The following is a 27,093-nucleotide window of genomic DNA, read 5'->3' as shown; positions in this document are numbered from 1 at the left end:
TGCCTTGCTGCCCCTTCTGTCACTGGGAAAGAACACCGCAAGATCGAACCCATCACAAAGCACCTCTTCCCATGGCAAGAAAAATCGATCTAGTCGGCCTAACTAAACCAAGGATTCGAAGAAGAAATACGAGGCTATAAGTAATCATGCATATAAGAGATCAAAGAAAACTCAAATAACATTCATGGATATAGATCTGATCATAAACTCAAACTTCATCGGATCCCAACAAACACACCGCAAAAAGTCATTACATCAAATAGATCTCCAAGAGACCATTGTATTAGAATCAAAAGAGAGAGAGAAAGCCATCTAGCTACTTCCTACGGACCCGTAGGTCTATGGTGGACTACTCACGCATCATCAGAGAGGCACCAATGAGGATGATGAACCCCTCCGTGATGGTGTAGATTGGACCTTGTGGTTCCGGAACTTGCAGCGGATGGAATTGTGTTTCAACGTCTCCCCTAGGGTTTCTGGAATATTTGGAAATTTATAGGGCGAAGAGGCGGTGCAGGGGGCTTCGTCAGGACCACAACCCCCGGGGCATGCTCTGGTGGGTTGTGCCCCCCACGGGTCTGCCCTCTAGTACTTTCTTGGCCCCCAAGGTGTCTTCTGGTCCAAAAAAAACTCCAAAAAGTTTCATGGCATTTGGACTCCGTTTGGTATTTATATTCTGCAAAGTAAAAAACAAGCAAAAAACAGCAACTCGCACTGGGCACTATGTCAATAAGTTAGTCCCAAAAAAATGATATAAAGTTGTTATAAAATGATTGTAAAACATCCAAGAATGATAATATAACAGCATGGAACAATCAAAAATTATAGATACATTAGAGATGTATCAGTACATTGTTTGCGCTTGTGAGTTGACCATCAAGATAATCTTCGAGCTTAATCTTGGTCAACCAACATCTTTACTTCATGCCCCATCTTGGTTTCTTGAAAGCCACAGCGATTTCTTCATTTCCCTTCATTGCTTCGAGAAAGAGATCACCAAAGACTCCTTCATGACCATATCAAGTTTCATTATGAATATCATATTGGCCATCATTTGCTCTTCTAAAAACTCCATCATAATCTCTTGAGAGGCACAATGAATTCTCCACTCTAGTTGCTTGCTTCAAGACTTGATCAACTGAAACCCAACATGAGATTACCATGATATTGTCTTGAAACCATAACTTGAATTCTTCTATTTGTTTATACTTGAAAGCACAAGTGCTCCCTGGGTGATTTTGGTAATTAATGTCAACATATCTCATGTTGGACTAATGCTTTTATCTAGTGTATTTCACACAAGTTCAACAATGGCGTGGAAAGGACAAGAGGACGTGGAACCCCTTCAAAATGCTCAGGACACATATTGGCAAAAGCCAATACTATAAAAAGGGGATGAGGTGTTGCTTAATGGCTTGCTTGCTCAAATGCTTAGTGATATTGCTCCAAAGCCCTCAACCACTTTCTCCATCCAAATATGTCCGAAACCTAAAGTCAAACTCGGCCCCACCGATTCTTTCTATCCGGCGCCATCGAGTTCATATGACATAGCCACTGCCAGAAACCCTAACAGTTCAGTCTCATCGGTACGGGTCTCGGTCTCACCGAGATGGCATTGCCAACGCTCTGTGACTTGTTGCATTTATTTCGGTCTCACCGAGTTGGCTTTACATTCTCTCTGTTGCCTTATTGCTTCATTTCGGTCTCACCGAGTTGATGCAATCGGTGCCACCGAGATGATGTTTTCCCTAAAGCCCTAGCACATCGGTCCCACCGAGTTGTTCCAGTCGGTCCCACCGAGATTCCTAACGTACACATTTTGAACTATTCGGTCTCACCGAGTTGGGTTAAATGTGTGTAACGGTTGGATTTTGTGTGGAGGCTATATATACCCCTACACCCCCTTCTCCATATGTGAGAGAGCCATCACAACGTGCCTACACTTCCACCATACATTTTCTAAGAGAGAACCACCTACTCATGTGTTGAGATCAAGATATTCCAATCCTACCACAAGAATCTTGATTTCTAGCCTTCCTCAAGTTGCTTTCCACTCAAATCATCTTTCCACCATGGCTAAATCTGTGAGAGAGAGTTGAGTGTTGGGGAGAATATCATTTGAAGCACAAGAGCAAGGAGTTCATCATCAATACACCGTCTATTATCTTTTGGAGAGTGGTGTCTCCTAGATTGGTTAGGTCTTGGGAGCCTCCGTCAAGTTGTGGAGTTGAACCAAGAAGTTTGTAAGGGCAAGGAGATCGCCTACTTCGTGAAGATCTACCCGACTGAGGCAAGTCCTTCGTGGGCGATGGCCATGGTGGGATAGACAAGGTTGCTTCTTCATGGACCCTTCGTGGGTGGAGCCCTCCGTGGACACGCGCAGCCGTTACCCTTCGTGGGTTGAAGTCTCCATCAACGTGGACGTACGATAGCACCACCTATCGGAACCACGCCAAAAATCTCCATGTCTCCATTGTGTTTGCAAACTCCAATCCCATCCCTTTACTTTCTTGCAACTTGCATGTTTTACTCTTTTCCGCTGCATATACTCTTGTCATGCTTGCTTGAAATGTATTGTGAATGCTTAAAATTGTGCTAAAACTCCACCTTAACTTGGAGAACTTAAAAATTGCTACTTTTACTTGTTGAGGGTCTAATCCCCCCTCTAGACCCCTCTTCTCGATCCTTTCAATACTCTCAAGCTCTTGATCCTTAAAAGCCCACATATGTCAATCTTTGAGATCCTCTAACGAACTCCACCTTGAATATATTTGGTTAGACATTAAAATCAATCTTGATGGCTTCAACATAAATCCCCAAAGAGTAACTTGAAACCTCACTGGATATGGGACCTCGAGTGCCAAAACCTAGGCCCCGTGTGCACGGGGGTCAGGGACCCCGTGCGCACGGGGTATCCAGAGAGTTGACACTCGACCCCATGCGCACGGTGGTCAGGAGGCCCATGCGCATGGGGTATCCAGAGAGGGATACCTAGAGGACTTCTTTGGATGATTTGATGTCATTCTTCACAAACCAAGCCAATGCACTTCAAGCATCACTGTGGAACATATCTTCATATAAGATTGAATGCACTTGATGCTCCATAGGAATTGTCAATTAATACCAAAGCTTAGAGCAAATATATCTTCATATATATGAACTTCATCCTTCATTCCATCTAATATCCTTGAAGCACCATCTATGTAGAATACCTTCAAATATATCTCAGTGAAAACATTAGTCCATAGAGATTGTCATTAATTACCAAAATCACACTTACGGGCTACATGCCCTTTTACCCCGGCACCTCCTCCTCAACCTCCTCGAAATCCTCCTTCGGTTCCAGAGGTAGCCTCGCTTCCCTAAGGATCCAGATATGCTCAAGGAGGAAGAGACGGTGTTGGATCGTGTAGTAGCGGCGGCGTGGGGGCATGGCTATAACGGGCTCGAGTGGCGGCGGAGGGAGGGAAGAGGCAGATGGGCTAGGGCTGGGGGCGCTGGCCGGCTTAAATAGCCGGCTACGGCCTCGGGCGGCGAGCCGGAGCGGCGCCACGTGGTGGACACACCGCGACGACGGTCGAGGCGCCCGTCAGACCGCCGGGTTTTCCGGAGAGTCCGTGTGGGGCCACGCCGTCAGGCCGACGTGGCGGGCGTGCCCGGGTGCCCCATATTTGGGCTGGATATGGGTGTTTGAGGGCCGTTTCAGGAGGCCGTCTGGGATCAAAAAATTATGAGTGTATGAGGCGGGTTTAAGAGATCCGGTTGTAGATGCTCTTAGGGTTCCTACTAGTACTCGTAGGAGTCAAGATTGTACAATCAGTTTTAGTCAGTGCATGCATGCCATCCACGATTTTGGAGGCGTACACTCTAGCGAAGAAGGAACGTAGACCCTTGGAAATCAACCAATTAATGTAAGGCGTTCATAATGATGGAACAGCAGTGCAGCACATCAGAAAAGATACGGAGCACTCATGTCGTACCCATCTAAGATAACGGCAGTGGCGTTATCATGTTAGAAGTATCAGCTGCAGCTAGCTTGGGCGGGGCGCACATGGACCCACCATGCGATCTTGGAGTTAAAAAGGAAGGAAAAGGTCGCTGGACGCTAAAGGATCGGTTGTCAAAAGCGAGAAAGGCGGTACGTGGATGATAATTTCCCGGGGACAGACATGAGAAACGATGCCACTGAAACAGGAAATGATGAAAACCGCAGCGTGACTAGGACCTCCCGGCTTTTTCATATCTGTGTAGACGCGGAATATCTAGCACGTACTGGTCATGTGGTGGAAAAGCTAGGATAAGCATGCGTAAATCTTCTTCGACGGAACGGAACGGATTGTAGATGCTCCGCGCGTGTGGAAGAGGTAGAAAGAGAGCTCCTCAAAACCATGAGCTCGCTTCGCTTGTTTCTAAATATTCAATGCGTGTTCAGCACCGGCATATAACATGCATACATTCGCACATACATGTGTTGAGACGAAGGAGACACGGTGAAAAGTGGTAGGAAGGCGACGGAGGCGTGTTGGGAGCAGGCTGCTAGTTATCGTCCCGTTGTTTAGTTCACCTTTTGGCGAGTGTCAGCTGGCAATTTGATGGCACGGAGCGAAAAATACCTATTGAAAATACACCTTGACGAAGCATCGTCAAATCCCTCCCAGCAGCACGTGATGATCTCTCCTTGCACGACGACGGCGACAGTCGCTACGACAAGTATACCGTCGTCATCCCGGCGCATCACACACAGCACAGTTATCCCGACTCCCGAGCAAGCAAGCAAATACCTGGCGCTGGAGCCTCGTGCAGTCCCACGGTCCAACCTCCATCCAGTCCGCAGTCCAGCCGCGAAGCGCGTCAAGTATTCGACGCACGACGCACGAGTGCGGGTGAGCGAGCAGCAGTGGGGGCGCTGCTGAGATATTTGATCCATCCCCGTGCACGGTGCGCGCCACGCACGCAGCCGCGGTCTGAACGCCCAGGCCGGGCCCCGACCCCGACCCCGCCCGCGCGTCACGCCTCACGACGGCACAAACCGCGGACGACGCGTCCCCGCGCGGCCCCGGGTAGAAATAGCAACGGCCACCCGGAGGATCCACTAGCCCCCCCTACAGGAAACAACATCGCACTCCCCACACCACAGCCCCAGAGCCACCAACACCCACCTCCTCGCTTCTCTTTCTCTTCCCCTCTCCCTCCCTTCGCGATCTCTCTTCCCCCGGCGCTAGCTTTTCGCCATCGCCGCACGAATCCTCCTCGCCTCGACTTCAGCTCAAGGGTTCGACGGAGGGCCACCGGCCGGAGCTACCTGCGTAGAGGTATTTCCCTTCCTCGTTCCTCCGCTCTCGCCTGCCTTCTTTGTAGCAGCTAGGAAGGAAGCTAGGTCAGTTTTGAGCTTCATGAGCGCTTGAAGAAAATGAAGGCAGATGCTAGGCTAGGCCATGACCTGCCCTTGCTCGTTCCGGCTCACGGTTAGCTAGGGCGCTCTTGATGTTTGGTCGCGACCAGTGGTTTCCCGTGAATCGACGCTCAGCTCGTTAATTTCCGTGTGAGATTGGCAGTCGCGCAAGCGAGAAAGAAGCTGCTTCCGTAGTTTTTTTTCTTTGTTTGTTTTGGGGTACGTAGTACTTTTTGTGCGACAGTAGGCGTATTTTGCTTGCAAGCCTAGTCGGCGTAGACGGTAGCCGCATAGCACCCGTACGGCCTCGGTACTACTAGTAGGCCATGACCATGCTTGCGAGCTACGGGGAATTTCCTCAGACCGCGTCAAATGGTTGGTGGTAGATTAGACCTCACGATTTGTGCCTGCCAAAGCAAGCAGATCCAGGGGCTTTTGACCATTGACTCATGCGATCTTGTATATTTATTTCAGTGGGTGTCAGTTAATTAATCCTGTCCCTGTGCCGGGACGGGAAAGGGAGTGTGGTTGGTTGGGCCGACGGACGGGCGGGTCAAACTGCCCGTGCAGCTGGTTTGGTGTACTGTAGGAAATTGTGATGAGGTGGGGATTACTTTACGACCCGTTGTAGTCGTCTACAGGCCTCTCTTTTGTTTGCGCGCGCTCAGGTCATACTCCTACTTTAGTAGTACGGCTGTTTTTTCTTTGCTGGGAGGCTTGGCGATGTAATCGTGACGATCTTCTTCGGTCAGCACCACTACACCATGCTCATCCGTTCACTTGCTTCTTGTTATCTGTAGGATGCCTCCCAGTAGTTGGTTCTCTGCTAGACTGCTACTGAAAGTGTTCTCTTCAGACTAACTTGATCGTCTGTTTATAGTGTATGCCTTGTATGTGATCTTCTAATTCTAGTATTATTTTCATCACTAGTAAAAGTATGGTTGCTTGTGATTGTTAGGTTCTTGTACTTTTGCATGTCTTTCTTTGGATACAGTATGTATTTAGTTCCATGTATACATTACACCAGTTCTATCTCTGTTACTGGAAGTGTATGCTTGGCTACCAGTTTTACCTTTGGAGTTAGTAACTCGGTGCCCTTTTCTTCTTACAGTCTTATTACTGTCTTGTTTCAGATTTCGTTTCACCTGGATTTCTTGGCTAGAAGATCCATGCAGTGATTAGTGTGTCAGATTCTTCACCGAACAAGGATGGCCGACACTCCAACTTCCCGGATGATCCACCCCTTCAGCAACATGCAGAGGCAGAACCCGAAGCAGTTCCAGTTCCAGTACTCCGACAACCCACAGCATCCCTGCCGCCCTTACCAGCCATCTCCAGACACCCATGTTGTGCCACAGCATCACTACAGCCTCAAGTCCCACTCATCAGACGCTAGCTATGAGAACCAGGTTGCTCAGATGAAGCACACTCTGGACTCCTCGGCCGCAGCCGGCTGCATGAGGCATGACTCGCCCTCCAGCCATAGCTTCACTCCTCCGTCCATCGGGAGCGGCAGCGGCAGCCCGTCGTCTCACGACGACAGCCACTCCGACTCCACCAACGGGTCTCCCGTGAGTGCTTCATGCGTCACTGTGACGACCGAGGATCCGAACGACCTGAAGCAGAAGCTCAAGGACCTTGAGGCTGAAATGCTTGGGCCGGACGCAGAGACAGTTAACAGCCTCGAGAGCTCCGTGGCGAAGCAGCTTTCGCTGGAGCCGGAGAAGTGGGCGCAGATGATGGACTTTCCCAGGGGCGACCTGAAGGAGCTGCTGCTTGCCTGCGCCAGAGCTGTGGAGGAGAAGAACATGTACGCGGTGGATGTGATGGTGCCGGAGCTGAGGAAGATGGTTTCGGTCTCCGGCACGCCGCTGGAGAGGCTGGGAGCCTACATGGTGGAAGGGCTGGTGGCCAGGCTTGCCTCCTCCGGCCACTCCATCTACAAGGCCTTGAGGTGCAAGGAGCCCAAGAGCTCCGACCTGCTCTCCTACATGCATTTCCTCTACGAGGCCTGCCCCTACTTCAAGTTCGGCTACATGTCGGCCAACGGCGCGATCGCTGAGGCCGTCAAGGGGGAGGACAGGATCCACATAATCGACTTCCACATCGCTCAGGGAGCTCAGTGGATCTCCCTCCTCCAGGCCCTCGCGGCCAGGCCCGGTGGACCGCCGACCGTGAGGATCACCGGCATCGATGACACGGTGTCGGCCTACGCGCGAGGCGGCGGGCTGGACCTTGTTGGGAGGAGGCTGTCGCACATTGCCGGGCTCTGCAAGGTTCCATTTGAGTTCCACTCGGTCGCCATGGCCGGCGAAGAGGTGGAAGAGGGGCACCTCGGGGTCGTCCCCGGGGAGGCTCTGACGGTGAACTTCACCCTGGAGCTGCACCACATCCCGGACGAGACGGTGAGCACGGCGAACCACCGGGACCGGATCCTGCGGCTGGTGAAGGGCCTGAGGCCTAGGGTGCTGACCCTGGTGGAGCAGGAGTCCAACACCAACACGGCGCCGTTCCCGCAGAGGTTCGCGGAGACGCTGGAGTACTACACGGCCATCTTCGAGTCCATCGACCTGACGCTGCCGAGGGACGACAGGGAGCGGGTGAACATGGAGCAGCACTGCCTGGCGAGGGAGGTGGTGAACCTGATCGCGTGCGAGGGCGCGGAGCGGGTGGAGCGGCACGAGGTGTTCGGCAAGTGGAAGGCGCGCCTCACCATGGCCGGCTTCAGGCCGTCGCCGCTCAGCTCGCTGGTGAACGCCACCATCAGCACGCTGCTGCAGAGCTACTCGGAGAACTACAAGCTCGCCGAGAGGGACGGGGCGCTCTACCTCGGCTGGAAGAGCAAGCCCCTCGTCGTCTCCTCCGCATGGCACTAGTGTTGTGGTGTTGCTGCTTTGTGACCTCGCTGCTCGTAGACGAATCTAGATGCATGCTTTGTTGGACTCTAGGGTGATGCTGCTGCTGTGGAGAAGAATAGCTCCCAAGTAACCTGCTGTTGTAATGCCGAACTTAGGTCTTAGGCCTGAATAAGGCTGATGAGATGTAGTGGTACAAGTTGGAGGGCTACAGTATATGTTTCCATCTAATCTTAATGTAATTGCATTTAATTATGTCTCAATCAGCACTGCCTCGTAACCAAAGATGATTTGAGATAATGGGTATTGGTGCCTTTGGAGATTTCTTTTTCGTTTTTTGAGGAAGACGATTTTATTAATTTTCGAACATGGTAACATCATCCACCAGGCTAGATATACAAAATAATAGTCGGAGGATCTCCCGTTGAGAAAAATTCCTCGCTAAGAGCACACACTCTTCGTAAATTGCCGAAGATTTGGTCGTTGAAGAAACATGCATAGCCTAAACCACTTCCATACATCCGGATTAATTATGATATTCTCGCATCCAACCTGTCTTGCAAGGATTAGACCATCCTTGAAAGTTCTAGCTTTTGAAGTAGGTGCCGCATTTACGTGATCTATTCTACTGTTACTCGCCGCAAAACAAAATGCCCACGGTCATCTCTGATCAGTACTCCAGTAGCACCAATCTCTTCCTGAAGGCTGAAGGCAGCAACAATATTCAATTTAACATATCTCTCAGGAGGTTTCGACCACCCATGCTTCTTGGTGCACTTCTGGTTGTCCATGCCCTTTTTGTAGGGTTGGAACTTGTAAGCGAGTAGTACAAAGTAAACCCAATCAAAAATGATTTGAGATGTAAGCACAGAGACTAAGCTATCGTTGTACGAGCATCCATAAATAACAGTGGTCTTAACGGGAAAGAAAATTACCATGATCTATATTTATGTCAATATTCCAGTACAGAAGATAAGACAGTTCACAAAACCAAATTCTCATAATCTAATTAATTAATCATATTAGGTTCGCTGTACAACGAATGTAGGGCTGCAGCGCTACATACAGCAGGGGCTTTTTTCCGCACTTAAAAAGACACATGCGCATTTGCTGCAGTCCCCCAGGTATAGCTTATAGCTTACTTGCCTCCGGCTGAACTGACTTGTAACCGATACACAATTAAGAATCTTGCTGAAGAGATTGTCGTTACAAAAGCATTGTTTGTAATATATGATTCATGGAGCTATAAGCATTTGTAGACACTCTCATCATTCCTCTCATGGACCCATGACCAAGTTCCCAGCACCGCTATAGCATAGGTTAGCTGAATGGTCCATCGGTGTGGCTCTGAAAGTAAACCCTTCGTTACCTTTCTCTTCTCTGGAACCATACATGCGGCCAGCAGAGTTTCCTTGTACCGTTGGCACTGCCATTGATGATGGATGTCTCATGTTGCCGTACATCGAAGCCATGGATTGCATCTGATACTGCATCTGATCAGGACCTGAAGACTGCATTTGGTTTGTGGCGTCGCTGTGGTTCGGGCTGATCCCAACACCAAGGTCAAGACTGACGGTGTCGGTTTCAGCCGCTTGAGAATATTGGTTGGTGAAGTTCCTGGCTTCACATGCTCTCATCATGCCCCCAATGCTGCTGGGCATATTGCTGTTGATCTGATGCACGACATTCTTCATGGGAGGTGCAGACATCTCATGGGTTGCATTCCTCGCAGCAGGGACTTCATGGTTATGTTTTCCTTCATACGTTGTTATCACTGATTTAGGATCATGCGATGCTCTCTCAACATGCTTCCTCACAGGGCATCCTGTGCTTGTGCATTTGTAGTAACTCCTGCAATCAAATATATAAGAGTGCAATGGCTCACATAACAAACTGAGTAGCTAACTGAGTAGCTGCTAGCTACATACAAATCCATTCACAAGGTGATACAAATTAAGGTCGCGGTGCGATCCATGTGGTTCACTTTTCGAAACATCAATCACCAGAATCAATCAAGCCCTTAAAAGCCTGACTCCCATAATTATCATACAAAAAAAATGCATGCTCATGTGGCTCATTATTACTTGGTGCTGTATGTTATGGTTCATTATTACTTGGTGCTGTATGTTATGGTTCATTATTACTTGGTGCTGCCAGCGTGTGGTCAGGTTGAATGAGTGTAGCAGTGATTAACCACAGTGGTTGAACTGCTTTTTTTACTAGAAAAATTGCTGCCTACCTGTCCTAAAAGAAAAAGGCTGGAACATTTAATGCTCATAGCTTTGTTTTTAAGAAGATATGCATTCGAATGATCCCATCTTATTTGTTATAGAGGACTAGCATAATGTCTGTGTGTTATTAGGCAACCACAAAAATGGTTACAGTTGTACTCCCTCTGTAAAGAAATATAGAGCGTTTAGATCACTACGGAGGGAGTATTAGATTAGTAGCAGTATACAACAACCAATGCACTTGCTAAGCATAACACCATAAAAGGTAATACACCAAAACTATAAATGGATACTGGGAGGCCGGAGGACACGAATTGGGAAGGAGGGAGCGCCAGCCAGCGACTGGCTGGCTTGTGTTGCAGTGGAAAAAGAAGTGTACGCTCGTGCACTTGTAAAGTATTTTCTCATTCAAAAAATATTAGTAAGGCGGTGGCTTGCTGGTTTGACTGAGCTATGTGTAGCAGGAGGTGTGGGGTCCATAATTGCATTATATTACTGTTTTGTTTATCATTTTCTTTTTTTGCCTGATGGGTCCTGGATGGATGAGAGAAATTGGGCTGGAGTGGTGGGAGTGAACTCACCACTATCACCACTAACTCCAATTTATAAGATAAATAAAATAGAATAAAAAAGTATATGAGTACATATAGAACATCGATCCTTCGTGAAAGATCTACGCTTGTAGGAATCCTTGCTGAGCCACATTCTTTTACTGGAACAAGTGGGAGTTGTGGCACCATTTGCATTTGATCGAGTATGTTACAAGGTGAGCTTTTTGGAGTTCGGACCTGCATTATGGGTACCTCTTACACTTTGTTTCCGTGTGTGATCAGCACGACCCAACCAATTAATGCTAACTCTAATTCTGCTTACGTTTTGGGACAGTTGTGCATGTAATCCAAACAGAATAATTTATTAGACAAGAAAATTGTTTGTCAATTAGTGCAAAAGTTATCCCAGACCATGAATTCATTTGCCTCTTGGAGGAGGTGCAGGGAAAGCCGATGATGCGTTGATCCGATCTGACATGTAAACTGTACGAAATCCCATTGGTGTGTTCATTAGCAAACTATAAATAAATGCGCGAAGTTAAAGCAATCTGCAAGCACAATGGCCATACAGATCACAACACATCTATCGGACGGTGATGCATGGGTGGATATAGCCCTCGAGGGGCTAAAAAAACTGGACTACAAATTAAATGCCTCCCTTTGGTATACATGGGAATAGCATTTCATATGGCACGGTGTATCCGTACAACATTGCAATTTTAACGCACTTACAAAATGAAGTAACCCCTCCGATCCGAATTAATTGACACAGCCTCTATACAATGTCCTTTACATTGTATAGAGGCCGCGTCAATTAATTCAGATCGGAGGGAGTAGTGAAAGGCCATGGCATACAAATACATGCAAGCACACCAGTATAATCTGTTTGGTTGTCAAAGTTTCCACTGCTAATGTTTGCGAAAATTCTGGTCATGCCCGTGAATATTTGGCCAAAAAAGAACCAGGAGTTGAAGTCAAAACTTAGGCAGCAAAGCAAATGCATGACAAATACATTTTCAACACTAGCAATTCTTACGCAACCATTAGCTTCAAACCAAATATTTATGTAGCTTGTCTTTCCTCCCTCATGGAAAGGGCGTCTTTGACTAGCTAGCAACTCAAACTGCAAGGGATTATTCTAAAGCCTTACACCCCATGCATAAATAAGCTGGCTGCACATATGGACTTCGGGCCAAATATCACCCTTCCTAAAACATACACCAGCCAATCAATTGCCTTCACTTTGTATGCTTAGGGATAATATTTTATATAGTACTACCTCTGTAACTTAATATAAGACGTTTTTGCAGTTCAACGTCTTATATTTAGTTACAGAGGTAGTATAATTTAACAGTGGAGCATTGCTTTCTAGTTTTTTATCTCTGCTAATTATAGTGTTGCAGGGCTCATCGTATACACGCGTATACATGATACATCAACATAATTTTGTGTCATGACATAAATGAAATGTGTGTGTTTTTGTTTTGCATTATATGTTATATGATTCTCAATATCATATGTGCCTTTAAATGTGATCTTCACCAGAAGGGGGAAAACTCATCATATAACAAAACTAATGGACCTCTGTACCCGCCCACATAAATAATACGCCCTCCGTTCCAAAATACTTGTCGTGGTTTTAGTTCAATTTGAACTAAAGCCACGACAAGTATTTTGGAACGGAGGGGGTAGAACTGAATGGTAAAAACTATATGACAGACTAAACGCGGTCAAGCTTTGAGCGGCCTTCAAGACACATGTGCTGATTGTAGTATGGAATAGGAATTCTTCCATATCCGCATGTAATCACCAACAGTGAATCAGTGATAAAGGTGAAGTAACAGATATTTCATCCTCATCTACCACATGTCTTCACCAGATGTCCACTTATTCATTCATATAAAACCTTGAGCGTAGGTGTGAAGTAGAATACTTGTTCAATGGCCATTTTATTTCATTTCTATCAGTCTTCTACAACAAATTTATTATTAAGATATTACATTTAACCAGTATCATCTTATCACAGGCTCTCTTATGTTAGGGATAAAACTCAACACATGCATGACTCGTGACTGAGAAAGCATATAAAATACAATTATGCATAGACATGTCGCAAAATACAGAGTGCAAAAGTTCTTAGCCAGAATAGATATTTACCATTACAATGACAATCTTCTCAAGAGCCAGACAATAAAAGGATAAAAAGCAACTAATGAAGAAAATAAGTACTTACCGTGGATTGGGGTTTCCTTTGACAACTTTCTGTCCATATTTCCGCCAACGATACCCATCATCCAAGATGTCAACCTCACTTACAGTTTGAACGACAACACGGGGCTCACGGTTAGGTTTACCCATCAGAGCAGCATCAATACCTGCAGACTCCATTTTCCTGTTTTCATATTTGATAGTTGTAGACAAGAAGATTAGCACTTGACACTTGACAGGAATGATTCTTTAAAGTGTAAATTTACCAAGTCCAAACCAAGCATACCTGCGTTTCAACTCTAAATCCTCCTCCTCTGTAGCATCATCCCCAGGGTAGGGTCTTCCACCTCCAGCATCTATGTCATCATCACTAACTGAAACTGGAACAGGCTCAACCATGCCAGGCGAATTTACCGGATTAGCAAGGTTGCTAAGAGCATTGGAAGATTTATCTGCAAAACAGAATAGAAGTCTGAGATAGCGACAAAACAATGACTACAAGAAAATTAAAGCATTTCTACCACAAGCTCTCTTTTTGTGTACGGACTGGTCAATATATATCTATTGTGATGCCCACGTTCGACTCAGGGAAACTCATATGTATTAAATCAGCGACAATTAATATAGATTGGAGTGAGAACTAAATTTGAGCTTTGTAACTTTAAGGGAATCATTTCCAAGAATTTTACAACTTTGAACTAATGGTTTTTAATACTACTATATTAAGTTCATAAAAAATAGGAAGCTACTCGAGAGGAGGGAAAAGCAGCAATGGGATCCTAAAATTCAACCATAGATGTCGATACATTTTTATTTCCATACTAGATACAAGAATGCAGGATGCCAAGCTCCAAACTATAGGGACCTGATGCAGTATTTCCAAGAAATCATGACAAACATCTCACCATCAGCAGCTGCCGCACCATCATATCGTTCTTCACCCTGGTTCGAAGGAACTGCACCACCAGCTAACCTCCTATTAGGCTGGGGCTTAGGATGATTATGGCGCCCCTTATAGACAACTTCCGTGATCAGACCATCAACCGCACGCTCCAATAGCTTTTTTACTTCACAATTAGGATGTGTGCACTTGTAATAACTTCTAGGGTTTTCACTTCCCTTGACATGCTTCTGCCCATATTTGCGCCAGTTGTAGCCATCATCTGCTGACTTGTCAGCAACATTTTCAGACTGCGGCTCTTGCATGGCATTGTCAGAACTATTCATCTGCTGCGGCTCAGATGTACCAACTTCAGCAGGCATGTTGTCAGTCAAACCAACCATTCCAACAGGTTGGTTCGGAGCACTTACATTCACTGTAAGACTTGACTCGCGTGAACAGGGAGGTCTGTTTTCATTCACCATATTGCTAGATGATGAGCTGGGATTCATACTCTGATTTTGCATAGAATGCTCGTGTTTTTTTAGATCACTCATAGCAGGAGCCTGCAGTCCAAAATATGAGCATTACAAATGTTACGCGATGCAAAACAAAATATGCAAAAACAAGTCAACAGGAATTAAGAAAGAATGTGACTAACATAGCAAGCACAGATAGATCTAACTACATATGTACCATAGTTTCTCCCCAAACTGTCATTCAAAGTGCTTTCTTCAAACTCTACTATTTAAAGAAACTTCTCCAGTACATGTGAAAGACGTAATGCTACATATGGACATTGAGTTAATGAGTTCTATACTGAGATTTGCCATGCATCTGGGATAGTGTTACCTTCCTACCCTCCAAAAAAGATCAGAATAAAATAGGTAAGTTCGTACAAACATTTACAAATGATAGGCAAGATGATGAATTATGCAACAATTCAAGAACCTAGCCGGATTATGGTTATAATATGCACAATAAAGGCCAGATATATTTGTGGGGTCGTATAGAAACAAAATGCTTAAATTTTCTTTTGATGTTCTGCAAGATAAAGTACATTAATCTCTATGGGACGCAGAGAAAAGAAAATTAAAGGTTGTGTACCAGTGATTGAGAAGACGAATTCAGATGAGGCTTGAATTCAAAATCCCTAGAACCCCCATCTTCATGGGCTCGAATAGACTTATCCCGTGGCGAAGGCAGTATGTCTGGATGAGCACTCTTGTGCATGATTGCAGCCATGCTCAGACTACCAGTTGTTGGTGAAGGTTCAACCTGAAAGAAATCTTTGTTAACTATTTTCGATGTCTACCACGCTTTAAGACATCTGAATACTTTACTTGTGAACGCAAAAAAGAAAGTACAACAACACTATAGGCTGCAAATTGCATATATGAAGTACATCGCCCTCTGAAATAAATGTCACTTTAATAAATATTTTTCTTTACTATAGCCTGCAGATTGCATATATGAAGTACCTCGCCCTCTGAAATAAATGCCACCTTAATAAATATTTTTCCTTAAAAGTAACAAGTTTATCAATCATTTTCTCCTATGCTTGAAAGAGGAAACATGAAGAAGAAGAAGGCCGGCAAGAACAACAGAGCAAGACAAAGAAAGTAAAAATGATGCTGCAAGTGACTAGGCCCAGCAAGCAAGGGCTATTTCAGTCTGTACGCTGCCAGCAAGAGGACTCAGGTAAACAAATACCACTTCTACAATCAATCCCGAGGAAGAATAACAACCAAATGGTCAACCCGACCACAATTACTTGGTGATTTCCTTATGAACGAGCACCATCTCTTAGCACACCACCAGTATAACCGGCCAGAGCCGAGGGGGCGTTTCCTTAGATAAGGCCCTACAGAGCCCCCGTAGAAGGAATGTCAAATGATGATTTGTTCTCGTAGCCCCCAAGTGTGTGCATAACTAACAGAATAATTCCCTGCAGACGCACAAGCAACAGCATCCACCTCACTCCACAGCAAGTAGACGGCGCGGGGACGCTCCAAAAGAAGAAACGGAGGGAAAACAAACATATCACGAAGAACGCCCGCAGAAAAGGAAGTTCCAGAAGCTTCATGGCATGGCCGGAAATGCGAAAGCGCACAGGGAAAGCGCGTTATTCCGAGGCCACGAGCCAATTCCCCGGCGCAATTGTCTCATAAACTAGAGCGCGGAGCTAATGCGCATCGGAATCCCTCCTTTTCCCCAGCTCAAATTGACCTCAGCATGACACGGACGCCGTACAACCGGCAGATCCCGCGGTAACAAGTAGTAACAGGAGGCCAGAGGCGATAGGTACAGTACAGGGAGGCGGCAATCACCTTGAAGTTAGTGAGGAGCACCGGGGAGTCTAGGAGGGCGGAGGGGCTGAAGCCGGCGGGGATGGTGAGGCAGGGCTCGCGCGAGATCGGCAGCCGCGCGGGGGACATGGCCTTGTACCTCGCGCCCGCGCCGGCGAGCGCCGCGACGCGTCGATCCGCGGGATGCGGCTTCTCGGGCGAGCTCCCGGCGGCCGAGGGGAGGTCCCCGGGGCTAGGGTTCGGCGAATCGGCCATCGGCGCGGTGCGGGGCTGAGCGGAGGGGCCTGAGTGAGGAGGAAGGCGGAGGTGGTTTTGGAGGCGACGGTGAGAGGGGCAGTTTGGGGAGGGCGGGCTCGTCCGCTAGCGAAGGCGGCGTGGGGAGTGGGGCTGCGGCTCGTGTGGACTTAATTAATGGGGCCAGGGGAAATGACCCTTCCGCCCCTGGATGGCGCCCGAAATTTCCCCGGTTGGGTACGCACGCGAGCTCAGAGCGGGGAGGGAAGCGGCCGTGCGTGGTGTGGTGTGATGTGAGCAACCGCGGCACGAAACCGGTGGTGGGATCCGGGGGCAGGGGGTGGCGACAGCGACCGCGGCTGGCTGCGGGGTTGGGACTTTGGAGGCACCGATGGGCTACTTTTCTGGGTGTGGCTGCTGGGTGGGGCCGCGGGGGGCCGGTCGGCGCGTCAGGGAGAGGGGTGAGGGGGCGGGTTGGGGCTGCGGGTGAGGCTGGGATACTGGTGGGCAAAGTAAATGCGTGTTTTAAATTCGGCATGGGATGCCTGTCAGAGTGCCCCATGATGATCCTCTTGGCATTGAATGAGAACGACATGGTAAATCCGGGCCTGGATTTTAAAATGCCGCGGGGAGTTTCTACCGCGGTTAAATGGGTTTTATTGTTCTGCAACGACTCTTTTTGGCTACACTGTATACTACCAAATCTACGCAGGGTAGAAGAAAAGCATGGACGGCTGGCGACAGTGTAACGTGCGGATACGTTGATGAGGCGGTTGTGTATTGGGATATCTGCTATTCCTGCACCAAAGGGACAAACGAAAAACACGGCTATCTAATGCCAACTCCAACTCCAACACGCGACACAATTTAGTCCGGCCGCGTTTAACACGCGTCTCTGTAAACGGACGGATGTCTTTTTTTTCCCGCCGTTCACTCATTTCCGGTCTAAATTTAAACCGTGTTGCGCTGAAACGGACAAGGCATGGACTCGGGTGCTTCCTTTGTCCTCCCTCTGGCTCACCTGTCGAGAAAACATTCCCCTTTTCCCCTTCCCTACGCGGCTCCCCCGCCGCCGCCCATTTTCTGGCTGCTCCGTGCGGTGCAAGTTGGCCGCACAAGCCCCTACGCATCCACACAAATCCCCCTCCCCCGGACCCGCTTTTAGGAGTTCTTGCTGGCGTTTGTGGGCTTTGTTTGCCGCCTCTGGTACCAGATAAACCATGGTCGCCGGCGACGCCCATTGGCCCCAACACCATTCGCCTCACTCTGCAAGGCCACCTGCCGCTGTCCATCTCCTTGCACTCAAAGTAATAATCATATGCGACCACTCCCTTTCGAATATGATTGAATACATGCCTCGCCACCCGGAAGCGGCGCCGGAAAAGATGGGGTTTGAAGAGCGGGGAATCCTTAAAGTAATCGGCATAGAGCAGGGCATGATCACTCTGCCTATTATGGTTCAACGCTGGAGCATGGCCCGAGATTGACCCCCTGAACCTAGGCCACCACCGAGCAATGTGGCCATTGACGACCATTGCAGCAACCACAAGCTCTTTGTCATATTCTTGGCAAGGTTCACACGCGTTCCGTGAAGAGTGGGGACGAGTATTCAATCATATTCTTGGCAAGGTTGACTTCTCTTCTTATCAGAAATGCACTATGGCTATTCGTATCCTTGCATATGAATTTCCCAATGATCTTGTGGATGAGTACGTCCGTGTGAGTGAGTCCACATGTCTCAAATCAATGTACAAGTTCTGTCGTGGTGGCAGTGTGTTGGCCCTGAGTGCGTGAGAGAGCCAAATGCCGCAGATACAAACTCGTTGTTGGCGATCAATGTGAATAGAGCCTTTCCGAAAATGCTTGGCGGCATAGATTGTATGCACTGGAAGTGAAGAAGTGTCCATTTGCTTGGCAGGGGTAGTACAAGGGGCACGTGAAAGGTTGCACTATCATACTAGAAGCGGTGGCTTCACAAGATCTTTGGATACGGCCCTCTTTCTTCGGCATGGTTGTTCTCACAGATGATATCAACGTGCCCGGAGGTCAATTTTAAGATCAATGGCCGCCATTACAACAAAGGATACTACCTGGCTGATGGTATTTTTCCTCGGTGGTCAGATCTTGTGAAGACAATATTCAATCTGAAAGAAGAGAAGAAACAGAGATTTGTCCAAGCGCAAGAGAGTGCTGGGAAGCACGTGATGCGTGTTTTTAGTGTGCTTCAATCTTGATGGGGTATCGTTAGACACCCTGCACTCACATGAAGCACCGAGAACTTTGGAAGGTGATGACTGCTTGTGTGATCATGCACAACATGATTGTGCCGGATGAGTGTGATTACATCATATACAATCAAGGCTTTGAATATTAGGGTGAAGATGTTGTGCCTAAGCACCAAGAACCGGCAACGTTTGAATAGTTCATCCATTTTCATTGTGAAATGCGTGTTTGGCATACTCATATGCAACTCCAAAATGACTTGATCGAGCACATGGGTTCCTATTTTTTTAAAATGTTTCTAATTTTAATTTTTTGGCATTCCAAAATTTGTTCAAAATTAGGAAAATTATTCCCTTTTTTGAAAAATTGTTTTCATTTTCCAAAATAGTTCAAGATAAAAAATGCAATCCAAATATGTTCCAAATTCAAAAAATATTTTTATTTTAGCGATATGTAAAAAAATTGAAATAATGTTTGCATTAAAGAGACACATTCTCTAAAATTCTTCTGAATGTTCAAAACATGTTTCCATTTTCAGAAATTGTTTGCAAATTTAAAAAATGCTCATATTTTTACAAAGGCATGTTTGTAAGAATGTTTGTAATTTTAAAAAATGTTCAATTAAATTTCCAGTTCTTGTTTTTTCCTAAAAAGTATGGAATTTTCAAAAACCGTTCGTAATTTAGAAAATTGTTCTGGTTGCCAAGATGTAAGTGCATCTAGTGCCCCTTAGTGATTTTGGTGTATTGAAGACTTATAGGTTAATGGACTAATGTGTTTATGAGTGTACACAGGTCTATAAGTCCATGAGGAGTTTGATATTGACAGTGAAAATCGACCCCTAAAAATGAAGTTCTTCGACTGAAGACTTTGGATTTCTGAAGACTTTGAAAGTGAAGAAATTGGTGTGACTTTGAAGACTTGGTATTCATTTGAGGAACATGAAGCGTGAAGACTTTTGTTTTCGTACTTTCATTTTCTCTTTCTTGAGTCATAGGAAACACCGTACTGTTAAAGGGGGTCGAGGAAATACTAAGGAAAAATTTCCATGTGATGCTCAACTCAAAATCCTACACCTACCAATCCCTTCGAGTGAAGCCATTGGAAATCTCATACAGTTCAGTCATATTCTTCAGTGACAGAGACGAAGTTCTTCTGGTCTCTGAGGAATTTGTTCTGCCTGAGGAGTTAGGAATTCGCCAGTGCGGATTGCCTACACAGTGAGGAACATGATAGCCCTGAGGAATTTGATACTCAAATTTCCGACCGTTGTTGTGCTATGCGCGAGCTGTCCCAAAATATCTACCCACCTAACAGTCATATCATTGAAGGGTATTTATGTCTTATCATGACGGGCTGCTCCCTAGGCTATAAATAGCCGCCCCCTACAACCACTAGCTGGTTGGCTGCTCCGAGAGAAACGGACACTTGTCAATTGAGAGTATCCCATCCTCCGAGGACTTTGAGCGAAAATCATCAAGTGAGGAAAAACCCAAACCCAAACACCTACAAACCCAAAGTGATTGAGCATCACTGAAGAGATTGATCCTGCGTGGATCCGATGCTTGTTACCTTTGAAGACTGTGCTTCTTCCAGACGGTTAGGCGTCATGGTCTAGAGCATCCAAGCGGAAATTGTTGATCACCGAGTGACCGAGTTTGTGAAGGTTTGGAAGTCACCTGAAGACTTACCACGAGTGATTGGGCGAGGTCTGTGTGACCTTAGCTCAAGGAGAATACGGTGAGGACTGTGTGTCCTCAGGTTTAAATACCTAGCCGCTCCAACCAGACGTACAACTGAGACAACAGTTGGAACTGGTCTACCAAATCATTGTCTTCACCAAGCCAACTGGTTCTATTTCCTCAACTCTTTCATTTCCTCATAACTGTGTTGTGCACTTGTTCATATCTGTGTTTGAAGACTTTGACTGAAGACTTTCTCAATTTCCTCAGTTCAATTTCTTCAGTCTATTTGTCTTCATCCTGTGTTATCCTGTGTTTACGCTTTCTGTACTCTGTGCTTGTCTTCATTTCATCATGATGACTATGCTTGTGTTCTGCTATGCATACTTTTGAGTACTTATTCCGCTGCAGGTAGTTCTTCGCTAAGGAATTTCCTCACCCACAAATTCCTTAGTGAAGAATTCATAAAAATCTCCTATTCACCCTCCCCTCTAGTCGATATAACGCACTTTAAATTGGTATCAGAGCAAGGTACTCCCTTGTTCTGTGTGATTTTGGTTTAACCGCCTGGAGTTTTAGTTATGTCGACCGCAAGTATGATCAAGGTCTCTGCTGGGTGTCCTACCTTCGATGGGACGGACTACCCCTACTGGAAGAATAAGATGCGAATGCATCTTGAGGCAATTGATAACGATCTCTGGTATGTTGTGGAAAATGGTGTTCCCTCTGTCTCACCCTCACTGAACGCTACCGATGTGAAGAGATTCAAGCAACTCGATTCTCAAGCGAAGAATATCATATGTGGCCATCTGAGCAAAGGACAGTATGGAGGAGTGAGTGCTTTGGAAACTGCTAAGCTTATCTGGGATAGGCTGTCCAAAGTAAATGAAGGAGTCTCAACACAGCGTGACTCTCGAGTTGATGTTCTTCACAATCTCTTCAACCGCTTCAAAAGACTCGACAATGAAAATGCTCAACAAACCTTCGACCGCCTCACTGACATCTCAAACGAGCTTCAAGCGCTCGGTGCCACTGACATCACCGACCACGAGGTGGTGAAGAAACTGTTGAGATCGCTTGATTCCTCATTTGATACTCTGGCATTGATGATACAAGAGCGTGCTGATTACAAGTCACTTGATCCCGCTGATATCCTCGAGAGGCTAAATACTCATGAGTTCCAGCTTGCTGAAAAGAGAGATCTCTATGGCTCGAGCTATGGCAGATCACGTGCACTGAAGGCCAAGGCAGTTTCCGAGACTGAAGATGAAGACTCTGACAGCAGCCTTGGTGATCCTGAAGAACTGAGCCATGATCTAGCACTGCTCGTGAAGAAATTCTAGAAGTTCTAAAGACGTGGTCGCTTTGGAAGACCCTCAAGGAGCAATGATTCCTCATCCAGTGACTACAAGAAGAGGCTTTGTCACAAATGCAAGAAACCCGAACACTACATTCAAGATTGTCCTCAGTGGGAAAAGGAATCAAAGAAAAAGAAATACAAGGATTACAGTTCTGATGATGCGAAGAAAAAGAAGAAATCCTCAAAATCTTCATCATCAAAATCCTCAAAGTCTTCATCTCACAAGAAGAGCAGCTCCAAGAAGGCTCGGGCATTCATTGGCAAGGAAATGGACTCTGAGGCTGAATCTGAAGAAAATGAGGAAGAGGAGGCATCTGAGGATTCTGAATCCGGTGTGGCGAGCCTAGCCCTCGCTATTGCATTCGTCAGCAAGTCTATCTTCAACACTGAAGAAAATGACATCACCAACAAGGCTGATGAAGGCAATGATGACTACGCTCCCACCTATTGCTTCATGGCAAAGGGTGCCAAGGTACTCAAATATACCTCCTCTGAATCAAGTGAAAATGAGTCTGATGAAAATCTTAAGCCCAGCTATTCTAAACTCGCTAAGATTGCTGTGAAACAACAAAGGGCTCTTGAAAAGGTTCAAAACATGCTAGACAAAAGTGATGATATGTTGGGTGAAGAAATGGATCGCACTAAAACCTTGACTGAAAATCTTCAGAGACTTCAGACTAGGTTTGACAACCTTCAAGGTCATCATAACACTCTCTTGTCTGATCATGAGAAGCTTTCTTATGAATTTCTTCAAAGAAAGCAAGATCTTGAGAAGCTAAGAGTGAGTTATGAAGATCTTCAGAAGGAGCGTGATTCATTACTTGCTCAACAAATCAGCGCTGCTCAGGAAGAACTTGCTCCTCCATGTTTGAAATGCATTGAACGTGAATCTGCTAATTCTTCACGTGAATGTTCAAATGCTTCTAATGCTACAAATTCCTCAACTGTCTCTGCTATCACTAATTCCTCATCTGAGGACATTGCTAGTATCACTGACGATGCAGGGCTGAAGGAATTGTACATGACAGGCATGTACAAAAGCCTCAAAGGGCATCAGACTCTTTGTGATGTGCTTAAAAAGCAGATCCTCAACAGGAACCCTACGAAAGAGGGTATTGCCTTTGAGAGGAAACTCAATGCTGATGGTACATATTGGAAGCCTAAGCAGTACCCCAAAACCTCATGGGTTGCTGCAAAGGGACCTCCAGTTGATCCATCTAATTTATCTGGCTTTACATGTGAATCTTCTCATTCTTCTGATGAGTCATTTGACTCCAACTATAAACTGTTTAAAAATCAGAATGGTGAAGTATTTGCTAGATATGTTGGCACTAACTGCAGGAACGGTTCTCCTATGAAGAAAATCTGGGTTCCCAAGAGGTGCCTTGAAAGTCTTCAGGTGACTGTCCTCATGACACCACCTGTGAAGAATAGGAACCCCAGATCAAATTCTTCATATGGATCCAAGTCCTCATACGGACCAAATTCCTCACATGGATCAAATTCCTCAAAAGGATCAAAGTCCTCATATGAACATCATCGTGCTAACAACTCTGTTTCGCAGGGAAGAGCTAAGGGCTATGAATATGAGCATTATTCTTCTAATCATTATGTTCATAAGTCCTCGAAGAATTTCTCTGCTTATTCATATGCTTTTATGCCACCTTTCTCGTATGGAGCTCGCAGAGTGATGAACTCTTTGCCACCCCTTCAGATGTGGGTGGTGAAGAAAAGAACTAATCTTTTATGCAGGGTCAGGTCTCCAGACGTGCTGTAACGTCTGAAGAATTTGCTGGAGACCTAAAAAATGCCTGAAAGGACGCAGGCTAATCATGAAGAAATGAACTTTCATTTCACACGTCCTCATACTGTTTTAACTGTTGCATTGCTTGATGAAATTCGTCTGATGAATTGTGATGTCATATTCTTCACTGATGAAGTATATGAAGTTCGTAAGATGCACTAATTCATCTGCAGGATGATCAACCCAAAGCCACTGAGTGGGTCCTCGATAGTGGATGTACTAATCACATGACTGGTGACAAGAATCTATTGATGGATGCACCCTTATCACCATCGCATCTGAAGCATATCATCTTCGCTGACAAAGGCAAAAGTCAGGTATTGGGTCTAGGTAAGGTTGCGATCACAAAGGATCGACACATGGACAAAGTCATGCTTGTCGAGTCCTTAGGATACAACCTCATGTCTGTCTCAATGCTTTGTGATCTTGATATGGTAGTTGTCTTTGGCAAGTATCGTTGTGTTGTGGTTATGGAAGCTGACAATTCCAAAGTCTTTGAAGGCTTTAGGAGAGGAGACTTGTATATTGTTGATTTCTCTACAGGACCGCAACCAGCCGTGTGCCTACTTGCAAAAGCTTCAGAAGGTTGGCTATGGCATCGACGACTTGGTCATGCAGGCATGAGAAATTTGCACACGCTTGCGAAGAAGAAGCATGTCATTGGCATTGAGAATGTCAAATTCCTCAAGGATCACTTGTGTGGAGCTTGTGAAGCTGGAAAGATGACCAAGGCTAAGCATCCAGCGAAGACTATCATGACCACTACTCGACCATTCGAATTGCTTCACATGGACCTCTTTGGTCCTAACCATTACTCAGCTGTCACAAATGATGCATCTCTCTATGGCCTTGTTATTGTTGATGATTATTCTCGTTACACATGGGTACACATTGTTACTTACAAACATGAAGTGCAGGAAGTCTTCAAATGATTTTCCTCGAGGGTTTCAACCAAATTTGGTGTGAAGATCAAGCACATCAGAAGTGACAATGGAACTGAGTTCAAGAATTCTGGTCTTGATGACTATCTTGATGAACTTGGTATTACTCATGAGTTATCTGCTCCTTATACTCCTCAGCAGAATGGCGTCGTGGAGCGCAAGAACAGAACTCTTGTTGAGATGGCTCGCACTATGCTTGATGAATACAAGACGCCTTGTCACTTCTGGATTGAGGCAATTTATACTGCGTGCCACATCATCAACAGGCACCCGAGGAAACTATCAAGTTCAAGGCTACTGAGGATGTCATTCCTACCGAAGAATCTGCTCAAGAATTCATTCCAGAACTTGAAGAACGTCGAGCTAATGCACCTGAAGAAATTTCTGAAGAAAATGGTGCTGAAGAAAATGCTGATCAAATTCCTCGACGACAACCTACTCATCCTCGCGTTGCAAAAGAAGTGCAAGTTGAAAAGATCATCGATGACATTGAAGCACCAGGTCCTCTCACACGCTCAAAAGCTTCACATTTATCTAACTTTTGTGGGCACTATGCTTTTGTCTCTATCACAGAGCCCACTAAGGTAGATGAAGCATTTCTGGAGCCTGAGTGGATTCAGGCCATGCAAGAAGAATTACATCAGTTCAAGCTCAACAACGTCTGGGAACTGGTCAATCGTCCAGATCCTCGCAAACACAATATCATTGGCACAAAGTGGATCTACCGCAACAAGCAAGATGAAAATGGCCTTGTGGTGAGGAATAAGGCACAGCTTGTAGCTCAAGGCTACACATAGGTTGAAGGAATTGATTTCGATGAAACTTTTGCACCTGTTGCTAGACTTGAAGCTATTCGCATATTACTTGCTTATGTTAACCATCATGATATCACTTTATATCAAATGGATGTGAAAAGTGCATTCCTCAATGGTAAGCTTGAGGAAGAAGTATATGTTGCTCAACCCCCAGGTTTTGAAGATCCTAAGCATCCTGACAAAGTCTTCAGACTCAATAAGGCCCTCTATGGCCTCAACCAGGCCCCTCGGGCGTGGTATGATACTTTGAAGGAATTCCTCATGAAGAAAGGCTTCAAACCCGATTCACTCGACCCTACTCTTTTCACTAAATCATATGATGATGAATTGTTTGTGTGCCAAATATATGTTGATGATATCATCTTTGGCTGTACTGACCAACGATATAGTGATGAATTTGCCTATATGATGAGTGAAGAATATCAAATGTCTATGATGGGAGAGTTGAAATTCTTCTGAGGTCTTCAAATTCGTCAACAGCGCAATGGCATATTCATATCGCAGGAGAAATACCTCAAGGATGTACTGAGGAAATTCGCCATGCAAGATTGCAAAGGCGTCAAAATTCCAATGCCCACAAATGGCCATCTGTGCACTGATGAAAATGGTATTAACTTCGATCAAAAGGTATACCGCTCCATGATTGGTTCTTTATTGTATTTATGTGCATCTAGGCCAGATGTTATGCTTAGTGTTTGCATGTGTGCCCGATTTCAAGCTACACCGAAGGAAACACACCATAAGGCTGTGAAGCATATTCTTCAATATCTAGCTCACACACCAACACTAGGATTATGGTACCCCAAGGGCTCGGCTTTTGATCTCATTGGATATTATGACTCTGACTATGCTGGTGATCGTGTGGACCGCAAGTCAACATCTGGTACATGTCATTTCCTCGAACGATCTTTGGTCTGTTGGTCCTTGAAGAAACAGAACTGTGTATCACTGTCTACTGCTGAAGCTGAGTACATTGCTGCTGGTTCTTGCTGTGCTCAATTGCTGTGGATGAAGCAAACTCTCAAGGACTACGGCATCAACATGAAGAATGTGCCTCTCTTCTGTGACAATGAGAGTGCCATCAAGATAGCTCACAACCCAGTTCAGCACTCGAAGACAAAGCACATACAGATTCGTCATCATTTTCTTCGCGATCATGTGTTGAAGGGCGACATTCCTATTGAGCATGTGAAGACTGAAGAACGGCTAGCCGATATCTTCACAAAGCCCTTGGATGAGAAGAGATTTAGCAAGTTGCGGTGTGAGCTAAATATCCTGGAATCTTCGAATGTTCTTTGAAAAGGACACTCATCCTAACACTTATGCAAAATTGATGACTTAGATGTGCAACACATGAAGAAACGTTTTTCTTCAATCAATGAAGAATAACACTCTAAATGTGAAGAAATTAATGAAGAATTTGATTCTCAGAGCCCTACGACAATTGTACGCGGTGTCTGAAATCATCATTCTTATACGGTGGGTCACGCCACCACAAAAGTTGAAAATTTTCAATTTAAGTTTTTCCTCAGTTTTTGAAATTCCTCAGTTGTTCATATTCTTCAACTTTGCATTGTCTTCATTGTTTCCGTCGTTTTTCTTCATTGG

The 27,093-nt window shown here is 45.7% G+C and overlaps 2 protein-coding genes across 2 annotated transcripts; one reads left to right on the top strand and one right to left on the bottom strand.

Annotated features, from left to right (window-relative positions):
* Positions 1-5,054: 5,054 nt before the first annotated feature.
* Positions 5,055-8,547, top strand: LOC123052274 (chitin-inducible gibberellin-responsive protein 2). The gene is made up of 2 exons (XM_044475404.1): positions 5,055-5,312; positions 6,526-8,547. Exon 2 carries the CDS (start codon positions 6,601-6,603, stop codon positions 8,266-8,268), a length of 1,668 nt encoding a protein of 555 aa, XP_044331339.1. The 5' UTR covers positions 5,055-5,312; positions 6,526-6,600; the 3' UTR covers positions 8,269-8,547.
* A 615-nt stretch (positions 8,548-9,162) lies between these two features.
* Positions 9,163-16,954, bottom strand: LOC543112 (WRKY transcription factor SUSIBA2). Its single transcript, XM_044475403.1, has 6 exons — positions 16,448-16,954; positions 15,225-15,395; positions 14,143-14,683; positions 13,524-13,689; positions 13,263-13,421; positions 9,163-10,098 (listed from the first exon to the last, which is right to left on the bottom strand). Exons 1-6 carry the CDS (start codon positions 16,679-16,681, stop codon positions 9,525-9,527), a joined length of 1,845 nt encoding a protein of 614 aa, XP_044331338.1. The 5' UTR covers positions 16,682-16,954; the 3' UTR covers positions 9,163-9,524.
* Between the last annotated feature and the right edge of the window lie 10,139 nt (positions 16,955-27,093).

This window comes from Triticum aestivum, chromosome 2D, assembly GCF_018294505.1.
Source record: "Triticum aestivum cultivar Chinese Spring chromosome 2D, IWGSC CS RefSeq v2.1, whole genome shotgun sequence".
In the NCBI taxonomy this organism is placed as follows: domain Eukaryota; kingdom Viridiplantae; phylum Streptophyta; class Magnoliopsida; order Poales; family Poaceae; genus Triticum; species Triticum aestivum.
Note: the sequence above shows the minus strand (reverse complement) of the source record. Positions and strands in the feature narration are given on the sequence as shown.

What these genes read in the sequence shown, in the direction of transcription:
- LOC123052274 (XM_044475404.1), top strand. Translation starts at nt 6,601, where the DNA reads ATGGCCGACACTCCAACTTCCCGGATGATCCACCCCTTCAGCAACATG.
- LOC543112 (XM_044475403.1), bottom strand. Translation starts at nt 16,681, where the DNA reads ATGGCCGATTCGCCGAACCCTAGCCCCGGGGACCTCCCCTCGGCCGCC. An exon ending in TGGTGCGGCAGCTGCTGATG is followed by an intron (nt 13,690 to 14,142) that starts GTGAGATGTTTG and finishes TCTGTTTTGCAG; the next exon opens with ATAAATCTTCCAATGCTCTT. An exon ending in AAAGGAAACCCCAATCCACG is followed by an intron (nt 10,099 to 13,262) that starts GTAAGTACTTAT and finishes ATTTGATTGCAG; the next exon opens with GAGTTACTACAAATGCACAA.